This window comes from Pseudorasbora parva, chromosome 19, assembly GCF_024679245.1.
Source record: "Pseudorasbora parva isolate DD20220531a chromosome 19, ASM2467924v1, whole genome shotgun sequence".
NCBI lineage: Eukaryota > Metazoa > Chordata > Actinopteri > Cypriniformes > Gobionidae > Pseudorasbora > Pseudorasbora parva.
Genome location: NC_090190.1, coordinates 13,142,543 through 13,165,451, shown reverse-complemented (window position 1 = coordinate 13,165,451; position 22,909 = coordinate 13,142,543). Strand labels below are relative to the sequence as shown.

Sequence of the window (22,909 nt, the reverse complement as noted above, 5' to 3'; positions counted from 1 at the left end):
TTGCTCTTATCTCAATACTCTGTATTTGTATATCACTATGTAACAGTATTGAAACTTTAATGATAACATAATTCAATGATAACAAATTGATAGCACAAAAATACAGTAGGCTATTGTTTGCTATGATCTTTGTACAGTACCACATTGTATATAACTATGTAATAGTATTGAGACTGATGATAATAATTAAGAATTAAAAAAATACAATAGTGTTTGCTCTAATTTTAACTTTTTACATTTTTCAAATGAGAATAACAAATCGAGAATGATACAATAATGCAAAAAAACTAAAGTGAAACAAAACCAATTAAATTAGAACAATTAAACCATTGAAGGGTAAATTTGGTTATTTGCCTTTAAAAAATGGTCAAATCTTATTGGTACTAAAACTGGCTTTAGTTTCTTTATGAAAGTGTAAAAGAAATTAGATCTAGATTTTTTGTGTGTGAAATCTACTATTATTGAGGATTAATCAGAATTTTTTTTTATAAAGAATTTAATTTGAAGGCAATAAAAAAAAAACATTTTTCAATCCCTCAAACTGGATTCAGTTTAATAAAATAAAAATAATCTTTAGATTTTTTTTGTGTGAAATGTAGCTAGTTATTGAGTATTCCTCAGAAACATAAAAAAGCAATTAATTAAGGTAAATAAAATGTAATCTGAGTTGATTTTAGTTTTCTAATGCATGTAAAGTCTATAAAATCAATCAATCGAATAATAAATAATCAAATTCATAATTCTTCTCTTCATGTTAATATTGAAAACCAATTAATCATTTTAAAAGTGAGACTGACAGTGAAGTCCAGTACATCATTTGCATGAATTATGGCAGTAAATAATAAAGTCCTAATTAATATGCAAGTTTGTACAGACATTCATGTTTATTCATTTGGCAGATGTTTTTTTCCAAATGACTTCCAAATGAGGAGATAAAAGAGAAATCAGACAAATTAAGAAGCAAATTCTTGAACATATAAAACACCTTTTATTCATAAAAAGATTCAAAGCAGTCCCATACAACATATACACGTGTCTTTTCAAACGAAAAATCAATTGGAGGAAAACTGATGTGTGCAGTACCTGAACGGTATTAATATAAAATCCATGATAAAGTGTATGTAATTAAAGGCTGTCTACATGTAGCTCCCTGCACTCTTTTCCTAGTGCTCAGAAGCTTTCCCTGGATTGGGCAGTGTATGTGACTTTCTCTCTCTGGACACAAATGTAATGACACGGAGCCTAAATATGCATTAAAAAGCTAGTCACAGAGAGTTGACAGTGTAAACCCATCAAATCTTCAGCATCCTCAAGATTATTAGTCTTCTTCCCCCTCTGACTCAGACTCTGTGGGAGAGAATTAAGAAATAATGTGATTGAGATTTGCATTGTGTGGCAGAAGTTATTTTTATCTAATATAATATAATTCCTCACCTTCCTCCGCATTCTGAAGCCACTCCACAAATTTCTTCATTTGCTCCAGAAATACGCTTTTTCCTTTGGCAGCATGGGCTTCTTTGTACCATTTCAAAATGGCCTCCTCACTAAGGACATCAGCTATGGATTGAGAAACCATCATGTCTTGTCACCATGTCATGTCTTATATTACATGCTTATATTATATATAATTGAATCACTGATCTGGTAGGACATGGGTACCTTTGTAAAAGAGCACCACTATTTTGGAGAAGGATTTCATGAAGTGGATGTTGTCATAGCAGTACTCCTGAATCTTGAGCAGTAAGACCAGCTCTGATTGGCCCTGAGTGCTGAACACAGCCAGGAGAGGTGCATAGTGCTATAGGAGAAACAATATTGAATATGGTAATATTATATTATCCCACAGTTCTACATATAAAGTTGGACATACATACTATATCTAACTTTATCCACATACATGCAGTAAATGAAGTACATGTTTAAATTTGCAAAAAATATGATTTACATAGAGATGGTTTGGGTGTGTTTTATGCAAATCATTAACTTTTGCCATGCGGTTGCTCATTTAAAGGGGTGATGAATTGAAAAATCAGCTTTCCCTTGAGCTTTTGATATATAAAAGGTCATGTTAATAAAAGAATATCCTCTAAGTTTCAGAGCTGAAAACGTCCTTGTTAGTCAAAGAAAAGCTTTTAGAGACACCAGGCCCAGAAAACAATCGTATGCGCATCTTTACGTCATCGCGCAACGAAACACGCCTCTACAGCGCGTCTAATTCAGTTGCCCCGCCCACCGACTCATGGAGCGGCGAAGAAGATAGCAAGATGTTTTGCGCCATTCCTGGTTGTGGAGCTTTGATAAAGCTTCCTTCGGATCCTAATATTAGGAATGTGTGGTTGAACTTTATTTTTAATTAAAGTTCCAGCTGACGTGACATGGTGTATAGAAGTCTATCTTCTATATTGGATCCTACAGGAAAACACTTATTTAAGTAAAACGTGTTTTTTATATGTAATAATATTGCATTGTTATAGATCATTTTGCACTTAGCACGCTGGACATGTATGGGCCAGTTCTCGCAAAGCCCAATGGCTGTGTGTTTTCCAGACGGGGTACCAAAGCCTGTCGGCAGGCAGATGAATCTCATAATATTCCTTTCTTATTCTGCGCTGTTATCTCTCTCTTGACATTTGTAGGATGCGCGGGCACGCGTGTGTGTGTGTGTGCGCGCGCGCACGGTTCACGCTGATATCGACCAATCGTGCGGGCTATGTAATACTAAATTACTAGATTTACTAAACAGGGCAAATTAGCGTGAGAGCGTAATTCTATAAAAGCGGCATTTGGAGTGGACAGTTCTGCATGATCTACTGACAATGCACAAATTAATCAACACAGATGCAGACAGATTATTCCCATAATTATCATTTTCACTAGTTAGTGTCAGATTAAGAAGTGCTTTTTTTGGGCATTAAATAATGGCGCATATACCAGTAAAATGACCAGCGCAAACCTTTGTAAATCACCTTGTATGATTGGTTTAAATACTCTCCTCCCATAAATTTTACATCTAAAAAGGAAAGGGAATGCATATGCAATATGGTCAGTCGCAAAACTAAGTCCACGCCTTTTCAGTACTAATGAATCACTGCGTGTCTTTAGTAAATCCTGACAGTTCTTTAACGCCAAAAGAGAGTTTGCACAGGCGCAAGCTGTTAGAAAATCTAGCCCATTGTGTAAGAATTAATTAAATGAATAAAAATAGTGTATATCTGCAAAGCTCACTCATATTTAAATGATAATTTAACTGCAATATGTGTATAGATATGAGCATTGCAAATAACAATGTGGCATTAGAAATCTGTGTGTAGATACTGTACCTTCAGGTGTTTGAGCGCCTGCTCGGTGACCAGCTCCTCTTTCTTATTCCATTCAACATCATTCATGAGGCAAGTCCACAGTAAGCCAATCACAGCTTGCTCCTGAAGGTCATTCTTTTTCATTTCCTCTTTCACATACACCACAATCTGAACACAATTCAATTCACAACAGAACATTTTAGAGGACCGATTATGCTTTTTTACATTTCCAACTTGCATAATTTTGCTGTTGGGGCATGAAAAAGGTCTGCAATGTCACAAAGCATAAAAAAGTCACTCCAAAGGCAGCTATTCAGTATATCAGTAAGCACTGTTTCTGAACTCCCTAATATGCATTGTACCATTGAGTTTTCTTCCGGGAAAATACACATCACAATATTCCTCATTTAGATAATTACAGCTCAAGGCATATGCAAAAAAAAAAAGGGGGAAAAAATGAGAGACGCCTGGTTAAGTAGCGTTAGTAGTTTGTTGGAACTCACGATTCTGCTAAAGGCCTTGGAATTTATAAAAAAAAACACTCAAAGTAGTTGACCAATCACAACACATTGGTCCAGCTGACCAATCAGAGAGAACATTGTGCTTTTTGGATGGAGGGGCTTCATAGAGACAGGAACTAAACAGGGGTGCGTTTCCCATACAATGTTGTAACTCGCTGATTAACAACCCTAGTACAATGCATCGTTGGAGTAACTAATCAATTAGTCACGACTGTTTCCCGAAACTGTAGCAACATGGTCACACATCAGTCCTTTAAACAACATTGGTTCAAAAATATAGGATTGTTGTTTATGATGACATGCGCAGGTGGAGCATTAACTTCAAATAAAGCAAAATGACTGGAAAAAACTGTTAAGTAGTCATCTGGAGCCATGTTGTCTTGGAGATCTCAAACCATTAATTTGATCGCAGGTCCCCTCTTACATCAATTTTAACATTGTTATGAGTGTTGAAAAATGAAAGACAATGTAACCATCAGTTAGTCTTGATTGTTTTAATTAGTTGTAATTGTTGTAGAAAACTAGTTAAATGAAGTCTTTTTATTTGTGCTATTTTCAAGTTTTGGGTTTAAATGAGTCTTTGTATCAGTGATGAATCGTTTGTGTCTCGTAATTATTTATGAGACTAAGTGTCCTTATCCTACAAGAAGACGCCACACTTAATTATTCATGACAGCACATGGTGATTTGCCATGAAGGCAATTCAAACAGTGAGATTGCATACAGTAAGTGAAAGATGCAGTGAAGTGGGCTTGCAAAACGAGTGGGCTTTTTTTTGCTTCGTAAGTGTTTATCTAAAAATTATGTGTATATTGTGTTGTGTGTAATGGTAAACTGCAGCATGGGAAGCTTGGATACTTTTACCTCATTGAGAGTGAAAAAAAAAAGTCTCTTCCCCCGCAGCTCACTTTTGTAGCATTTTTCAAAACTGACGAGAACTGACTGGTGCTGAAACAGGGGGAATCATGACCCTTTAAAGTCCACATGTGATAGTAACAAGAAACAATGCTTCTAACCACAGGTTGAGAGCTATAGCTTCAATCACGTAAATGTTTGTTGAAACTATGGTTTTGGGAAACACTGAATTGTTGGACTATGTTAGCAATATAGTCTCAGTCTCAGACATTGCGCCCACGGACCATTGGCTGAACGTCTAATGCATATGGGACACTTTTCTGCAAACTTGCAGGAGTTTCGAAGTCATCATCTGATTGGTCAAATTCAATAGGATGTCCACGAGACATCTGTTGCATTCTTTAATGGTCAACCTGGAAACACATGCCATGACTCCAAACTCTCAAGTGGAAGAACGCAGTCCCGTTTACAACTGTGACAACTAGCGCTTACCAGGATCAACTAAATGCTGGATTTTCAAAAGTATGTGAAGTTCACAGCTCCATTGTACAGTAAACTTGAACAAGGTTCTTGAATAAATAATTTATAGATGCACGCCAGTCTGTTATTACAGGGACATCGACTTTACATTTCCACGGCCCTAAACATGATGCGGAAACAAAACAGACTGTGATTGGTTGAGTTACAAGTCATTCACACATCCTCTTGGGCGATCCTTCACCAATAAAAGCTGCGACCTTCTGCCGTCAGTCTGACTATGCGAGACTATGTTGGCCTCGGCAAAACTTACGACCGTAGTTGGCTAACAATACTTTTGGGAAACACACCCCAGAGTGTTACTGACAGACTGGGAAGAGATGTGAAAAATAATGTTTTTTGAACAGTAAAGCATGAAAATCTATTCTAGTAGACCCCAAAACAAAATCAAGACTTTGTAAAAGGGCATAATATGGCCTATTTACGGTTTTTCTTTTTTAGCAAGAAGCGATTATGATGTCCAATAAATATCGGTGTCCTGAAGCCACTGCAGTTGTGAAGCACAGATCTATAATATTTAATGTGTGTGAATGTAAGGATGAGGATGCACCTCTCTGATGGGACACTGCTGCGACAGGCGCTCCTGCAGCTCTTTTTGAAGTTCCTTGCGTGTGCCCAGAGACTGTTGAACGCGCAGGAAGTCTGACAGCTCTTTCAGTCCTGCCTCGGTGAAGTACTTTGAGAAGTGCTCCACATTCTGCTTATTGGCAGGGAAGAGTTCCTGGAGTCAGAGCCGATTACACAATTAGATTAATTACCGGGGGAACTAGAATGAACATTAAACTTACTAAGACTCAAAGGTGAACGGTGTCATTATTACAATGTTAAAATACTTTCTCATTTTCCAGCTCGATTTCGATGGAAGTTGAGTGAAGTGATTGAGAAAACATGTTTGAACCACAGAACCCATGTTTGGCACAGAAATGACACACTTCACTTTTAAGCATCAGCACTGTGGGACATAAAATCTTGAATGTTTAAACCAAAAAAAGTTGTTTAAAAGTTTAAAAGCATGTTTAAAAGTTTGGGGTGTGTCAGTTCTGTTGTTACAAAATATTTTTTATTTCACATAAATGATTTATATGCAGAAACTTTAAATTCGTCGAAGAATTTCCAAATTTCCACAAAAATATTAAGTAGCACAACCGTTTTAAACTGATGCTGCTTCCCAATTCGCCTACTTATACTTCGTCCTAAAAGTATGTACTCTTTTTGTGAAGAAAAAGTACATACTTTTGAGTATGTAGCAAAAGAGTATGCAAGCTTTGGGACATACTACTTCGTCATCTTTAACGGACTTTTTAGTTACGTGCACCTTGTCACTGTTTAAACTGCCATCAATCATCGTCACAGTTCAAATCCTCCACAATCAGTTTAATTTCCTACCGTATCTGAGAGAAATATAGCCGCACGTTGATCTGCCATTCGTGGGTCTGTGATTCAGAGTCTCTCCTCGTGTGCTTGCAGTTTAAATATAATGATGCTTTAAAAAGTTAATGGCCAAACGTGTCATTGCAAAAGTTCACAATGTTGCTGCAGGTGAAATATAATTTGGACATAGGTTAAAAAGTGATAGTTGGTCCCTCAAAACCCTTTATCTAAACATCTGTACTTAACCGTTGGACACTGTTGCACATCCGTCATTTTTGTAGTTTTTTAACACTTTTTATCCGCGTTTGTAGTTCTAATCAAATCCTCATCCAACTCACAATGGGTTGTGGGGAATATCAGCCGTTAGAGTGCGCATCGATCCGCACTTCGAATTCTGACAGGAAATAGTAAACCATCCGGATATTAGAATACTCTTTAGAATAGAATACTTTAGAATACTCTTTACAACATACTACGATTTGGGACATACTAATTCTATTTTCAAATACTATTTAGTATGGATAGTATGCACATTGGGATGCAGGGTTTGATTAAAAAAAATCATGTGACTGACTGAAGACTAACGATGTTGAAAATAACAAAAAAATATTTTTTAAACTTTAATAATATTCTAGAATATTACTGTTTTCTGTAATTTGAATCAAATAAAATGCAGCACTGACGAGTAAAGAAGACTGTGTGTGTGTGTGTGTGTGTGTGTGTGTGTGTGTGTGTGTGTGTGTGTGTGTGTGCTTGCTTACTGCCTGTATACAAATTGAATATTAAAACCTTTGTTTTACAGAAATCTGCATGGATTTTGGTGTGTGTTACTGTGCGCATCAAGGTCATGAGTGAGTTTGTAGGTGTTAAGGCATGTCTGCTAGGTGATAAAAATCTCCATGGAAACAAATTCATCTGCATAATGGTTCATTATCTCCTCATTATTTTCAGAGGTTAATGAATTCAGTATCCAAACTGATGAGAGAAACAGATGAGCAGCAAGCAACATACCAGCAGTTTCTTATCCAGGTTGGCTTTTCTAAGGGCAGATGTCACAGCATTGGCGTCCTTCTCTGCTATCCAAGCTTTAAACATTTTCACAGCAAAAGAGGCTGATATTCCTACAAAGTAGAGTGTGAGGTAAAAAACAACAACTCCATTATTATTTCTTAAATAGTAACAAAGAATTTTCTGCTTATGCAAATCAGAAGACATGAAAGCACAAACCTTCTTTGACAAGGTTATCGCTGAAGAGGCTGGTGAGGATAGGTGGTGGCAGTGTGCCGTTGGCCAACAGGATGCCTGTTAGCATGGCTAGTTTGGTCTGCTCAGACTCAGTGAAGGCCTTCAGGAAGAGAAGAAGCTGTGCAGGGACAAGAAATATGGATCAGAACTTACTGGATCAGCCTATTTGTCCCGCAGCAACACCATTTAAAAGGTTAGTTCACCCAAAAATGAAATTGATGTCATTAATAACTCACCCTGGTGCCGTTCCACGCCCGCAAGACCTCCGTTCATCTTCGGAACACAGTTTAAAATATTTTATATTTAGTCCGAGAGATTCTGGCTCTCTATTGAAAACATATGCACAGTATACTGTCCCGTGTTTGTTTTCAATCCTCAAACAAAGATTAAAACGGTTATGAATCGGCATATCGATTCAGAATTTGAATCATTAATCAATCCGCTGATTCATAACCATTCGAATCTTTGTTTAAGGATTGAAAACAAACCCTAAGGAGAAGACAATGCTGAATAAAGTCTTATTTTGGGACCAAAATGTATTTTCGATGCTTCAGGAGATTCGAATTAATTAACTAATGTCACATATGGACTACTTTGATGATGTTTTTATTCCCTTTCTGGACATGGACAGTAAAGTGTGCATACACTTTCATTAGAGGAACAGAAAACTCTCAGACTAAATATAAAATATCTTAAACTGTGTTCTGAAGATGAACGGAGGTCTTACAAGTGTGGAACGACATTAGGGTGAGTCATTAATGACATTTTTGGGTGAACTAACCCTTTAATGAATATATTTGTTTTTCCTGAAGTGGTATATTTTTCAAATGTCAAATGCACGACTACATCCACCACAGTAAAGCACATTACTGATAACAGTTACCTTTTTGATTTCCTCTTCAAAGGTCTTCTCCAGATATTTGTACCTTCTGATAAGTTTATTAAACACCTGTATATAGACATAATCATCCATCAGTAATAACAATTAATACAATAATGATACCAACAAAATTACTATAAATTATATATATATATATATATATATATATATATATAGAGAGAGAGAGAGAGAGAGAGAGAGAGAGAGAGAGAGAAAGAGAGAGAGAGAGAGAGAGAGAGATGAAATTTTTTTTATATTGTGATATATTATTACAATTTAAAATAATTGGTTTTCAATTTATTATACTTTAAATGATCATTTATTTCTGTGATGCAAAGCTGAATTTTCAGGATTACTCCTCCAGTCTTCAGTGTCACATGATCCTTCAGAAATCATTCTAATATGATGATTCATTTTCAAAGTTGGAAACAGTTCTGCTGTTTCATTTTTTTCATAACCTGTGGTACTTTTTTTTTAATACTTTGATAAATGAAAAGTAAAAATTTTCTTTTTATTCATCAACTATATTAGGCAGCAGAATTCTCATAATAAGTCAGAATATTAGAATGATTTCTGAAGGATCATGTGATAGACTGGATGTCACATGAAGACTGGACTAACGATCCTGAAAATTCAGCTTTGCATCACAGAAATAAATGATCATTTAAAGTATAATAAATTGAAAACATATCGCAAAACAAAAAGTAGTTATTGTGTCTAATATATATATATATATATATATATATATATATATATATATATATATATATATATATAATAATGTTTGATTGATTACAAATTTAAATGGACTGACACCACTATAAAATGAAACTTGATTCCTTATTACCCCCTTTGTGGACGAAAACAAAATGCTGGAAACAAGAACACACTTTCAAGCTCACAGTGGTTGATGATGGAGAGACATTGCAATTCAAGGGATTATTTTGAAATGACACAGTATAAATGGCATAATGGTTCGACCAAGGGGATTTGGGGACTAAGTACATCTAATGCCATTTTGAAACAGGATTCCCCAGCTCCCTGCCGCCTAGGTATCAGCTGCTCATTTTTCATGTACAAAAATGGAAAAAAAACATCTCATTGAACACGGTAAAGAGGGGTGTGTCACCTGAGCATAGCTGCGAACAGCAGTGTGGTTTTCCTCCGTCTTGAACACACAGTGCTCCGTCACCTTGGTCTTGTCCACGTCATCAATGCGCGTTCCCCCGGGAGCTGAGAGAGGGAAAGTGAGGTTACAAGTTAATGCTGTAAATCCTTTAAGAGCACAGTGCTGTCATTGTTAACCCATACTGAGAAAATGTCACTGCCTACTGCACTCAGCAAACAGGTATGCCAGAATACATCATTAATTCGGTATCATATGCTACATTTGCAATGTTTACAGTTTTGTTTTTTATGCATAATGTCCATAATACTGTACAGCTTTATTTATAAAGGGAGTGATGTAGTGTAGATCAAGTTAAAAAAAAAAGCATTAGCCTCTGTAGTACACAGTGGATGCATTTGAAAATCATTTAATCAAATCAGGAAACTACTTCCACTCCAAAATAGGACATTGTTTGTCAATGTGCTCTGCACACAAATCAATGCGATGCCTTATGGTCTAATCCACAGGTGACCAGGTTAATACCGCACACTAGTTAACTTCAGATTCCCTTGAGAGATTTGCTATGGATTAGAGGGTTGATCCACTGATCGGTCAATGCAATACTTCCATTCTTACAACAGTAAAAACTAGACCTACACTTAACTGGCTCTTCTCTGGAACCACAGAGAAAAAAAGTTACTGGTAAAAAAATGTCCTTGCATTCACTTGAAAACGTTTGCCTTCTCCCAAGAAAATTTGTATTGGCTTGCAGAAGCACTTTGTCCCCATTTCGTGTCCTCTTACGAATGCAATGTTCTCTGATCAAAGGTCACCTTAAGGAAGTCCAGTGATGCATAACAGAGGATTTGGACTTAATCCCTATTTTAACAAAGTTAAATGCAGTCTTCTTCTCTTCAGGGCTCTGCACCATAGATGGAGTAATCTACATGCTAACTGGACACTTGACCAGGCTGCTCTCCTTCCTCTCTCATGTGCTCTCAGTGGCTCTATATAAAGCCCACAGAGCAGAGTAAACTCGTTAGCTGTAATTGGGTTGAAAGAGACAGTCCCTTCCAGGAGACATCTATGTCAGTGCCTGAAACTGAACTAAATCTACATGTACTGAACAGAATGTACGCAGTGAGAGGAAGAGTGTAAACGCACCGAAATGAAGCTCTTCTCACACAGAGGATTCCCTGCGCTAATGTTCAGACGTTGTCAGTTAAACAACGACTACAGCTCCGTCAAGCTGTACTGTACATTTAGCAAAGTTATTATAGTTCAACTAAAACTGAAATTAAAGTGTGTAATATAGTAAATATTTTAAAGATCAAGGTGCACAACAAATGAGGTTATTGTCTCCTAAATAAAAGATTCTGAACCTACATAGGTTTGTACGTCTACTTTGACCCTCAAACACTATAGTTGGATCTGAGGCAAGGAAGAGTTTGGTTTGTGCTGTGGACCAATCAGACCAGAATAGGCTTTCAGAAAGTGTCCAGGGAGAACGAATCTTCAAACAAACCCCTTTCAGACTCTTTGAGAAATGAGGTGAGTGAGTGGTGAGTGTTTTTTGACCTTGGATGCATTTAAACCTATTGTAGAAGATCTCCAAAAGAAAATTAAGAGGGCACTTTAAAGGGGGGCTGAAACACTCAGTTTCAGTCAATCTCATGTCAATCTTGAGTACCTATAGAGTAGTATTGCATCCTTCATATCTCTGAAAAGTCTTTAGTTTTATTATATTTATAAAAGAAATATAGGCTGTACCGAGTCTTTCCGGAAAAAAAAAAAAACGAGCGCCTGAAATGACGAAGCACGCTTTGTGAGAACGCTAGGTTTATGTTTGGGTGGTTTTCCAATTAACAAACTGACACCTATAGTGGTCAGCTAAACAAATGTATTTAAACACACACCATAGATCGCATGCTCTATTGATAAATGAACTAATGTTATACACAATCGTGTTGTTTACTGATGTTTACTTACGCGGCGATAGCCAACAACATAAACATTTGAAGCAGTTTTACTCACCGCCTGCTTCCAAAGCAGGACCGTGAACCTTTATCGTCACCGCTTCATCAAAAACACACTTCTTTGGTAACTGTTGATTTCGTGAAGTTCTGTGACAGCAGTGACCATGGAGATCCACTTTTGCGACACGATTAAAGCGTGATGTTGTGCCGCTTCCCGTCATTTCTGTGTTCAGATCGGTTCAAATGCAGCGCTGCAGTGTCTTAACAGTCCAAGTCTTTAACAGTGTAAAAAGCTCAGTATGCATGAAACAGCATTTCACCCCCCCCCCCCTTTAAAGTTGAATTGCTATAATCTAATAATGTGCTTTCTGATCTGCCACCATAAGTGCTTCACAACCCCTTACACGCATACAAATCTTATACATATTAAACCTCTGAAAAAAACTATAATACGCCTTTATGCTGTTCTCTACACTGGCTTCCCATCTCTGCTCTAACAAAATTCAACACTCTGCTTCTGTCCCACAGAGAAGCCGCCCACTCACTCTCTCAGCCTGTTTATGTGCAAAAGATCTGAAGATTTCCAACTGGCTGTGACAGCTCCAAGGAGACAACTAAGACAGGGTAAAATCATGTTGTGTATTCCCTGCTGTCCTCATCTTTAACCATCGATGGGATTTGTACGTTGATGGGCTGGAGGTACTTCACTAAACACTTTGATCCAAAGATGTTCCGCAAGCATTGGTGCAACAGCCTACTGTCACAGGGGAGTGAGTTAATGACCTGATATTCTGTTAATCCGCTAAAAACGGCAGTGTCTTTGCTAGAGCTAACAGCACAATGGATGTCTCAGTCGGACCTAGACTCTACAAGTGTACCTCAAGCGATTTTCTGTCTTTTAGGATTGTTTCTTGTCAGATTGTACAATATGACACCGGTCACATCTTAGGTAAAAGACAAGTCCTTTATGCCAAACAGTAAGATACACGAAAGTGTACACAAAAGTTATGTCAGTGATTCATGTCACACTATTAGTGCCATTTTGCCTAATGACAAATGAATCCTGATTAATCCCAAAATTACATACACAAAAAACGGTGTGTATATGAGACAACAACAACAGGCTAACATGTTCTTAGGATCTGAATGCAGAGTAATGAGCTTCCAAACCAAAGACTTGGTATAATAGGTGTAATTCAATTGGATTTTTACGTTTATTGGATATTCTTTGTAGAAATACGCCGTAAAATTATATCATACAGATTTGTCCAATGGCCCTGGGTATCACCAGAGACAATAAACAGTAAGAGATGGGCCACTTGAAGAAAAAAAGGAATAGAAAAATCCTAAAGCTCAGTCGGAAGCTTTTTAAGAGATTGCTCTGTAAGTGCAGTTCATTTGAATAAGTATAAACGCTGCAATTCAAACCCTGGTGTGCACCAAACAAATGGACAGAGACCGCTAAAAAAAGATGGGTCTCGGTCCACTTCCAAATAAACTCAGAATACTCAAGCATACCCGTTTTTTCTTATCATAGTGGCGATGTTGCCCACCACAATTCAGTACAGGCATCAGAACCATGTCTCCTCGCAGCAGACCTTCATTTGTGTGTTTGACGGAGGGATTCCTGCAGCTGTTTTGACTCCTTTAAACATTTTATAAGACCTTCACGGGTTCTCAGCTGGTCAAAATACCATCATATGCAGGCTGCGCACATACAACAAGTGCATTTAGCCTAGCACACAGCATTGTTTTGAATGTTCGGCAAGTTCCATCACGAAACATACATAATCAAAAAGCCGACCAATCAGGTTGTGAACATATCCCTCCCTATGCCTTTAGGTTCGGAATCTGGGGTTTGGTGTTAGATGCCACCGTTAACGCCAAGCAGACGAGGACTAAATGTTTTTTTTTTTCTGGTCCTGACCAAAACGGACCAAGCGAACCAAACTACAAGTGTGAACACCCTTTAAATCACGAAAAAGTGTCTGAGGTATCACCAAAGTCACAACCTTTAAATTAGATCTACAAAACTATAACTATGCACAAGCTTTTGGACCTTCTCACCAAGCATGCTCCCAGCGATGAGGATGTCAAACAGGGTGTCGGCATAGCGACGGTAGTCTAGTCTCGACCCATTGACATCCAGAAACTTGGCTACAGCATCAAGATCACCACCTGCTTCGTTGAGGCCTTGAACAATTGTGTCTCGGAAAACCGTAGGCTCAAACTTCTCCTTTTCATCTGATAGAGAGAAAACACATAAAGCCAGGGTTACCACAGCAGAGATTCAGGATTAACAGTAGCCACTTATAAATATATAGAATATACATTTTTTTTAATGATTGTGAGTTAATCCTTCGTATAGATTAGAACACTTGATAACGAAGCAGGTGGTCACACACAGAAACATGCAAGCCGCACTTATACCTACGATTATTTATTGCCTCGGCTCACTGCTGGCTAGGACTTCTGATTATAGCGCACGCTAAAGAACATGTTGAGTGTCTTCCTGTGAGATCTCACATTTGAAGAGCCAGTAACACCTACACCGCAAGCCAGTGAAGCATAACACTAATGCCCTGTTGAAAACGCCCTCACATTTGGCTCAGTCAAAAGCTTATAAGCTGTACGTAATGTCTAACGGTGTTCACCTTTCACTTAAATAATACACAGAAGTCTTAGGCACGTTAGTATTTTCACCCAAAAAAAGGTTGTAAAGCCAGTTATTTATTTCTTTTTCTGTAGTGTGTCAGCAGGAAATATCAGTTTACATTTTCAAACAATCCTTTTGCCATTAATTGTAATAATCCAGCGAAATCTGACAACAGCCGGTCTGCTCCACACAGAGATCCGAACTCACCATCATGGATTCATCGAGAAGAAGCATAAAAACGGAGACAGAACTGTGGCACGTTTCCAAGACGGTTGAAGAAACCCCTACCTGCAAAGCTACAGTACTGTGAAAAGTGTGTAGGGTAAGATTTGTAAAAGCTTACATAAGATTTCAAGCGTAAATTAAATTTGCATTCGCAAGAGAAGCTTTGTAAAGATGTAAATCCTCTTTTAAGTGTAATAAGAAAAAATATTTGCAGCATTTAACTGTTATTAGTAAGTGTAAATTGTGTATTGTAAAACTGCACCTTCATGTTAATGCAAAATAAATATGATGTGTATTCTTCTGGCATCCATTTTGTCGTGCTTACACTTTTGACACGTTTGTTTTGCTGAAATACGGCCAAAATCATTCCACGCCTGTGAACATCGATTTGCATGCACTGTAAAAATGTCTTGTTGGTTTAACTTAAAAAAGTAAGTAACCTGGTTGCCTTAAAATGTAGAGTTTATTGAAATAAAAAACTGAGTTGATACAATTAAGTAAATTGGTTTAATAAATAGAATCTCAAAATATTATTGTATCTGAACCACAAACCATAAAAAATGTATAAATCATGAAAATAGCACAATTTAGCATGTTTCACTGCGTCATCACAAATAAAACACACACAATTACCCAATATGCTTAAAAAAATTTTTAATAATATTTGAATAAAGGTCGTTGATTCTTAAAAATGTTCATTGTATTAACTCATTTTTTTAATTTAAATAAACTCAAAAATGTAAGGCAACCAGGTAACTTATTTTTTAAATATTTTTTTACAGTGTGTGAAAAGAGTCAGGAACTGCCAAACAGATTGGCTGTGAAAACCAACCTTTGTGTAAAAAAAGGAAACTGATGCAAGTATCTAAATGACTTTGTGTGCATAGAGCAAAAAAAGTTCCAGAAAGAAATGTGTAGTTACGTCTTTCTTTTAGCACCGCTTACAGTTTTGGCACGAATCTCTCACTCACTGAGTTTTTAAAAGTGAGAAGGAAGGCGGATCCACCTTCTTCTGTAGCCAATCAAATGAGCAGCTCCCTGTCTCTCGATTTACTCTTATGTGATTGGTCTTTTTCTTCATTTGGCTCAGCATCATTCTCGCTGCCGAAATTGTACTTTTAATGCACACATGCATACAAAAAAATTTAATAAATAAATAATAACTGTAAAATGCTGCAAATATTACACATTTACAAAACTTCTCTTGCGCATGCAAATTTAATTTACGCTTGCAATCTTATGTACACTTTCACAAATCTTACCCTGCGCATGTGATTCCTTATGGCATCAATTTACCTTCACAGAAAATACCCTAAAAGATCAAAATGACAGAGGGTCGGCACTGTTCCCAGTATTGTGTAAGACATGAAGTACAGAGTATCACACAAACAGGCTATTAATGGAACATAAATTTAGACCCTCGACCCACTGCATTACTGAGTGATGGTCTGCAACGTACATGTGTGTGTGTGTGTGTGTGTGTGTGTGTGTGTGTGTGTGTGTGTGTGTGTGTGTGTGTGTGTGTTTCTGCATGTCTACAAATAATCAAAACAATCATGGTACACTTGCCCCACAGGCTTTCATTATAAGTGCATATGTTTTTATGCATGTTTTTGTTTGTTATTATAAATTACAATTATTTTTGTGGTAATCTGCATTATGCCACTTGTATTTGACCTGGAATAGTCAAAAATTAGGTGAAACAACAATGGTAAAAAGATCTTTGTACAAGATGAAGAAGATCCTCTGTAAAACCCACAATTCTTTTTTACGAGGTAGAATGTGAAATATTGGGTTAAAAGTGACTCACCCCTTTTCCTGGTCTTAAACCGCTGGCCTGTAAGCACTGGCTTCTGTTGCTTACCGGTATTCATAAAAGTCCTTCACAAACAGGAAGACATGAAATACATTCAAATCAGCAACAAAAACATAGATGACCCATTTTGTGTGCTATGACAGATCCATTATTGAAAAAGCCAGATGCCCTACAAGACAAAACAATGAAACTGACGCATCTTCCTACACTACACCCTACTATCATCACACACCTTGTTTATATAGTGCACTGTACTAGGAGGGAAAAAGGCTAGCGATCTAAAAGCTTAACAGCTGAGAGAACCTCTCCAGCGCGCAGCGAGTGCTCCAGCAGAAAGCGAGTGCTCCGGCAAGCCTTTCGCTGTCCTGTTCTAAATATAGAGGGGCTCATCCCCGACAGTGTAAACTTCAGTCACCCAAGCCCGGGACACGTGTCGTATTACAGCAAGGACATGTCTGATCACCGCTTACAGCCCTGTCTGTGTCTCTGTGTGTGTGTGTGTGTGTGTGTGTGTGTGTGTGTGTGTGTGTGTGTGTGTGTGTGTGTGTGTGTGTGTGTGTGTGTGTGTGTGTGTGTGTGTGTACAAGAAAACTCACAAAGTATACACACGTGTGAACATAAACAAAAATCATCATTTTCCATCAGCTGCTTCAAAGATTTATTGACGCACAAACTATGCAGGTCTACAAAACAATGTGTGGTAAATAAGGGCACTTGTTATTAGCTCTGAATTACCACACTGTAAAAAAATTTGGTTGTTTTTTGTTGGTTTAACTTAAAAAAGTAAGTAACCTGGTTGCCTTAAAATTTTGAGTTTATTGAAATTAAAAATTTGAGTTGACACAATGAAGGAAATTTGTTTAATAAATAGAAACTCAAAATATTTTTGTATCTGAACCACATAAAAAATTTTAAAAATCATGAAAATAGCACTATTTGGCATGTTTCACTGCGTCATCAGAAATAAAACACACACAGTTAACCAATATGCTTAAATCATTTAATTATATTTTAATAAAGGTTGTCGAATCTCAAAAAATGTTCATTGTATTAACTCAAAATTTCAATTTCAATGAACTCCAAATTTTAAGGCAACCAGGTAACTTTTTTACTAAATAATTTTTTTACAGTGCAGCAAATGAAAAAAAAAAAAAACCTTGGTTAAATAAATCCAATTGCAAAAGTACTAAGTGTTGTTAACCCCTAACAAAACTGTTAGGGGTTAAGAGAGTAATAAGGCTTAATTCTGATATTCATTAAAAAAAAAAAGATTTTTTTATTGGAAGAAAGAAATGAATTCTTATTCAGCAAGGGTGCATTTAATTGATTACAGGTGACGGTAAAGACTAGCTAGAATGTTACAAAGTTAAACGCGGATCATTTGAACTTTCTATTCATCAAAAAATCCACAAAACTCTTTTCAACATTAATGTGTTTCTTGAGCACCGAATCAGCATATTAAATACATATAAAAATGTATGCAGCCTTTTGTAGCACAAGACACTTCTTTCAAAAAAAGATTACATTTTACTAACGCCAAAGTTGTGCACATGTATTATGATCTTACACAAATAAAAAATGTTCTAAAAATGTGTATTTACAACGTGTATTTTATAGGGGTGTCAACAATAATCGATTCGGCGATGCATCGCGATGCGGGGCATCAACGATTCAGCATCGATGCGGCAAAGTGCCATAATCGATTATGTCACTGTTTATTTTCTGGCGGACGATAAAGTTGTGAAGTTTCAAATACTTCCGGTTCCGGGAGAATAACAACAACAACAAGGAAGATGGCTGAGGCAGAGGGAGATGACCGCGATAGACGGGTTATTAAAAACGCGCTAACGACCCGAGGTGTGTAGGATTGTACATATATATTTTTTGCACAATAATAAATTAATCTATAATGACGAAATACGGCGCAATTCACCTTTATTCCACAAGGTGGCAATGTCTGATACCCAATGATGAAGTGACGTTTCACTCATAGTTACCTCTGACAGAAAACGAAACAATAATTATAATCTGCAAAACTTGAAATGTCTCAGTGATTTACCGCAGAAAGCAAGTACTAAACACAATCATATGTTAGTGTCACTGTCTCTTGATGATGGATGTGGTCAAGAAGCTGTCAGTGATCAAAATATTGATTTTAAAGATATTGAAAATGAGTTTGGAGAATATGCTGGAGATCGCGAATATGAGGCAGATGCTGAATATACTGATAAACGAGCTCTGACGAGGTCATATGATGATGGTATTAAACATCTGCTCAAACTGAATCCTTCCAAGCTCACAAAGGTAACGAAATAGGTTTTATTTTATTCTTCTGTAGCTGTTACTCTAAAATCAGGAGTTTTATATATTATCACGACAGGTAGAGGTCTATCCATGTTAAATATAGATCTGGGTCGCTAACGACCTGAATATGTAAGAATGTTTGGTGAAACAGTCATGCATTTAAGGGTTAATTGCATTTTATTTAATTTTATTTAATTACATTTTATTTTATTTAATAACTTTTATGTCAAAGATACAGGAGACACATAGCAGCCAATACAGTCTGTTGTTTAATATCTGCTTGTATTGATCATGACTGATGAAAAATTTGCTTTGTGTGCAGTAGAATTTTGATGCATCACAATGCATCGTAGAATCGAATTGAATCGAATCGTTACCTGGTGAATCGTAATCGAATCGAATCGTGAAGGCAGTGCCAATGCACACCCCTAGTATTTTATAATCTATATCTATAAAAATACATCTAGCTAGATTTTGTAGATATGTAAGGCTGTGCCAAATTAAACAGAAATGAATGTTTCTCTCGTACAGCATAAAAAATACCCTTGATTTGTCCTCGAAGCTGCAGCTGCATGAACTCATAGTGATTTTTCATTGAAATCAGAACAATTTTTTTAAGCAGTTGTGCACCGCGGCTTCCAGTTGACTAACACTGAGTCCATTCACGCAGGTCTGAACAATATGTACTCATCGTGTGCAAGTCCCTTGTGATTTAAAAATGATATCAACAACCACGCTCACCAGAGATGAGCCCACAAAGGAGATGATTTAGTTGATTGTCACCCAACCTTAATCCATTACAACAGAGAGCGCAGTAAACTGCTCCTAGATCAGCCCAAGAGTAGGATGTCTAGAGCACAACACCTCCCAGGACAATTTAGTACCGGTGTACTGGAAAACTAGAAACACAGTGAGAAACTGTAGAGAGTCAGAAGTCAGTCTGGTCTTAATTAGACTGCAGAGGTTCCTAAGGAGTGAGTAGGACATCAACTAGAGACAGAGCCAGACAGTAATGGAGTACATTTACTTGAGTACAGTACTTAAGTACAATTTTGAGGGATCCGTACTTTACTTAAGTCTCATTTTTGGGGAGTACTCATTACTTTACTAAAGTACATTTGAGAGGCAAATATTGTACTCTTTACTCCGCTACATTTTCTATCCATAACCGTAAGTACCCGTTAATTCTAAAAAATAAAAAATGGAACAAAGAAACATCTCAGAAACCCTCAATTTGTTGTTTTCCTTTCAAACGTGATTGGATTGTGCAAGCGCCACTGATTGGGGCAGCCTATCAGCAATCACCTTCACCTTAGATAAGAGACGAAACAATGAATGAAGACACAGTAGGTCCATCCCAGGAATGTGCCAACCCGTGATGTTCTTGAGTATGCGATGTGTTTAACACAGTCAGGTTCAAATGTGGGTGCAAAAAATCCATTAATACTCTAGCAGAGGTTTGTCAGAGCGTTGCCATTGTGCTATTGCCTTGTGGGCAAATGAAAAATGTTAAATAACAGATAAAAAAATTACTAGATTTGACTTTCAATTCCTTTTACATTCGCCATGGTATTAACATTAACATTTTTCATAACTCCATGTCGATGTTTCTGTATAAGCACTGTGGCAGTAGTAATGGAATATTTAGAAAATGTACTATTGTACTCTTGATACTCGAGTACTTTTACTTGTACTTGAGTAAAATTTAGCAAGGGGTATCTTTACTTTTAGTCAAGTAATGAAGTCGTGTACTCTGTCTGCCTCTGCCTAGTGAGTGATACTTGAGTCATTCTGGTAGTTGCAATGATCCAATAAAACAAAATAAACTAGGGACAAATATTACATTGCACCCTGTGACCACAAAAAGATGTTCTAACAGACTTGTGCATGTTGACATATAGCTGAAAGTTTATGTTCCATGATACACACTCTTTAGCGTGTCGCCAGTCCCAATTTATAGGTGCCCCAGTGCCAAAAATAACACAGGCCTATGGCATTCCTGGAAGAGAATGCAACCTGGTTTCAATGTTGGAATGAAGTGCTAGGACAAAGCACAGGACCCAAGCTTTGATAGGATATAAATGAAACAAACTGTAAATATTACTTTAAATATAGCAAAATACCAATCAGACCATTGATTCATGGCCATTCACATTTTGTATATTATAAGGGTCAAGGGTCAATGACATGATGTGCATATTATTTTCTGTCCAAGTGCATTTTAAAATCAAAGTTATTTATCAAAGTTATTTGAAAAATTAATGGCGTACATACAGTATATCACTATTATATAAAACCTATTAGTTTCAATTAATTTTTAGTGCATTTAAATAAAACATATTATTTTATGTTTTAAACCACCAAAATGCCAGGTGATGCAACTGTACAAACGAACACTATTTAAACAAAAATCTTAATAAAACATTAATAACTATGGTACCATTTTAGGTTTGAAACATTTCATTTAAACAATATGGTGACATAATTGAAGAAAAAAAAGTCCAGCAATTAGTTTATTCTAAAATGTCAAGGTGATACAACTGCAAACATGGCTCTTTTATTATGCATATATGACAAGGTTATAACAGTAAACATGATAAGGCATCAATCAGATGAACCCAACTAATCCTTGTGGCAGAGTGAAAAGGTTAGTAAATCTCTCTCAAATACTGGTAACAAACTACTAATTTCAAGTATGGGTATAGGGTGATACAATTTCCAAGACAGGTGGTACAACTAGAGTACACATACAACTAATTGGTTGTACCACCTGACAAAAATAGTTAAAAAATAAATTTAAACATTTTGAAATGTTATTTAACAACTGAAACTTGTTTAAACACATTGTTCATGACTCATGCATTTCATCAGTTTTGAAAATTTTAAAAAATATTTAAAATAAAACAACTTTTTTGGAAGTGTTATTTGTCAATGACTCCCCCCCCCCATATATATATATATATATATATATATATATATATATATATATATATATATATATATATATATATATATATATATATATATATCCATCAAAGGAAACATTATGCATTTTTACTTTCTAAAAACCTCCTCTTTATGATTTATAAGCATTTTGAAAAGTGGGGACATGGTCAATCTCATATTTCACCCTCTCCTTGTAATACCTGTCATACCCATGTCATCATTATACACACATTTGTGTCCTCAAATATCAATGCCCACACACACACACACACACACACGTACGTAAAACTGGACAACTGAGATCAACAATTAGAGTAAAGTATTCCAGAAAGCTGTGTTATATATAATTACTTTATTGTAGTTATTATAAACCCTTTATTTGGCAACCCCTTCAAAATATATCACTGTCTGTGAGACAAAGGCAGAAATAAGTTACTTTTTATACATGTTTGAATCGATACACTGAAATGACAATAGTTTTGTTGTGCGCTCGTGTCAAACACAATATAATTAGGTAAAGCTGTCGACTTGATTCAGAGCACTTGTTTCACTGAGCTAGTCATATTCAGCATATTCATTTAATTCGTTTGATTTACTACGGAGATTTACATCCTCGGATAATAAGTGCTTAAAATCATTAGAATAAGTAATCCGACTTCACAAGTACGGTATTACATGAGTCCGTCTGTTTACAAGTACCATTTTTGCACACGTGAGTTACTAGAACTATCATCCGAAATGAATCAGTTTTAGACCAGGTTACGCTTTAAAATCAGAAGCTTGCTGCTCAGACGAGGCTCGAGAGAATGAGGCACGAATAAGACTTGTCATAATATTTGCATATAGTAGGCTACTTATAACAATAACATTTTGCATCTTGACATTCCATCGTGTGAATGTATTTACCTGTCTGTGATTCTGTCTGCTGTGAGGATGTCAAGTTGAGCACCGCTTCGCACAGTATCTCACGCGACAGACAGTTGGAGCAATCAAGTTAAGTACTGATCGGGACTAATCTACTCCTAACAGGGGTAGAAAGCACAGCATGAAGTACTAATGTAATTAATCATCAATATATTTTGAATTAAAAAGTAATAACATTTATTTTATATACAGCTTTTTTTATGATATAGATGTTTATATGCTAAAATAGTCATTATGACTCGTTCA

General features: G+C 36.5%; 1 protein-coding gene across 2 annotated transcripts; it reads right to left on the bottom strand.

Moving 5' to 3' along the window:
• Positions 1-975: 975 nt before the first annotated feature.
• bzw2 (basic leucine zipper and W2 domains 2) lies at positions 976-22,725 on the bottom strand. 2 transcript variants are annotated; one of them, XM_067425309.1, is made up of 12 exons: positions 22,646-22,725; positions 16,484-16,554; positions 13,860-14,036; positions 9,838-9,941; positions 8,712-8,777; positions 7,811-7,946; positions 7,595-7,704; positions 5,763-5,933; positions 3,321-3,467; positions 1,660-1,798; positions 1,435-1,557; positions 976-1,347 (listed from the first exon to the last, which is right to left on the bottom strand). In XM_067425309.1, exons 2-12 carry the CDS (start codon positions 16,545-16,547, stop codon positions 1,319-1,321), a joined length of 1,266 nt encoding a protein of 421 aa, XP_067281410.1. In that variant the 5' UTR covers positions 16,548-16,554; positions 22,646-22,725; the 3' UTR covers positions 976-1,318. The 2 variants fall into 2 exon arrangements, with proteins under 2 accessions (XP_067281410.1, XP_067281411.1); XM_067425310.1 differs by lacking the exon at positions 22,646-22,725 and adding an exon at positions 16,722-16,868.
• Between the last annotated feature and the right edge of the window lie 184 nt (positions 22,726-22,909).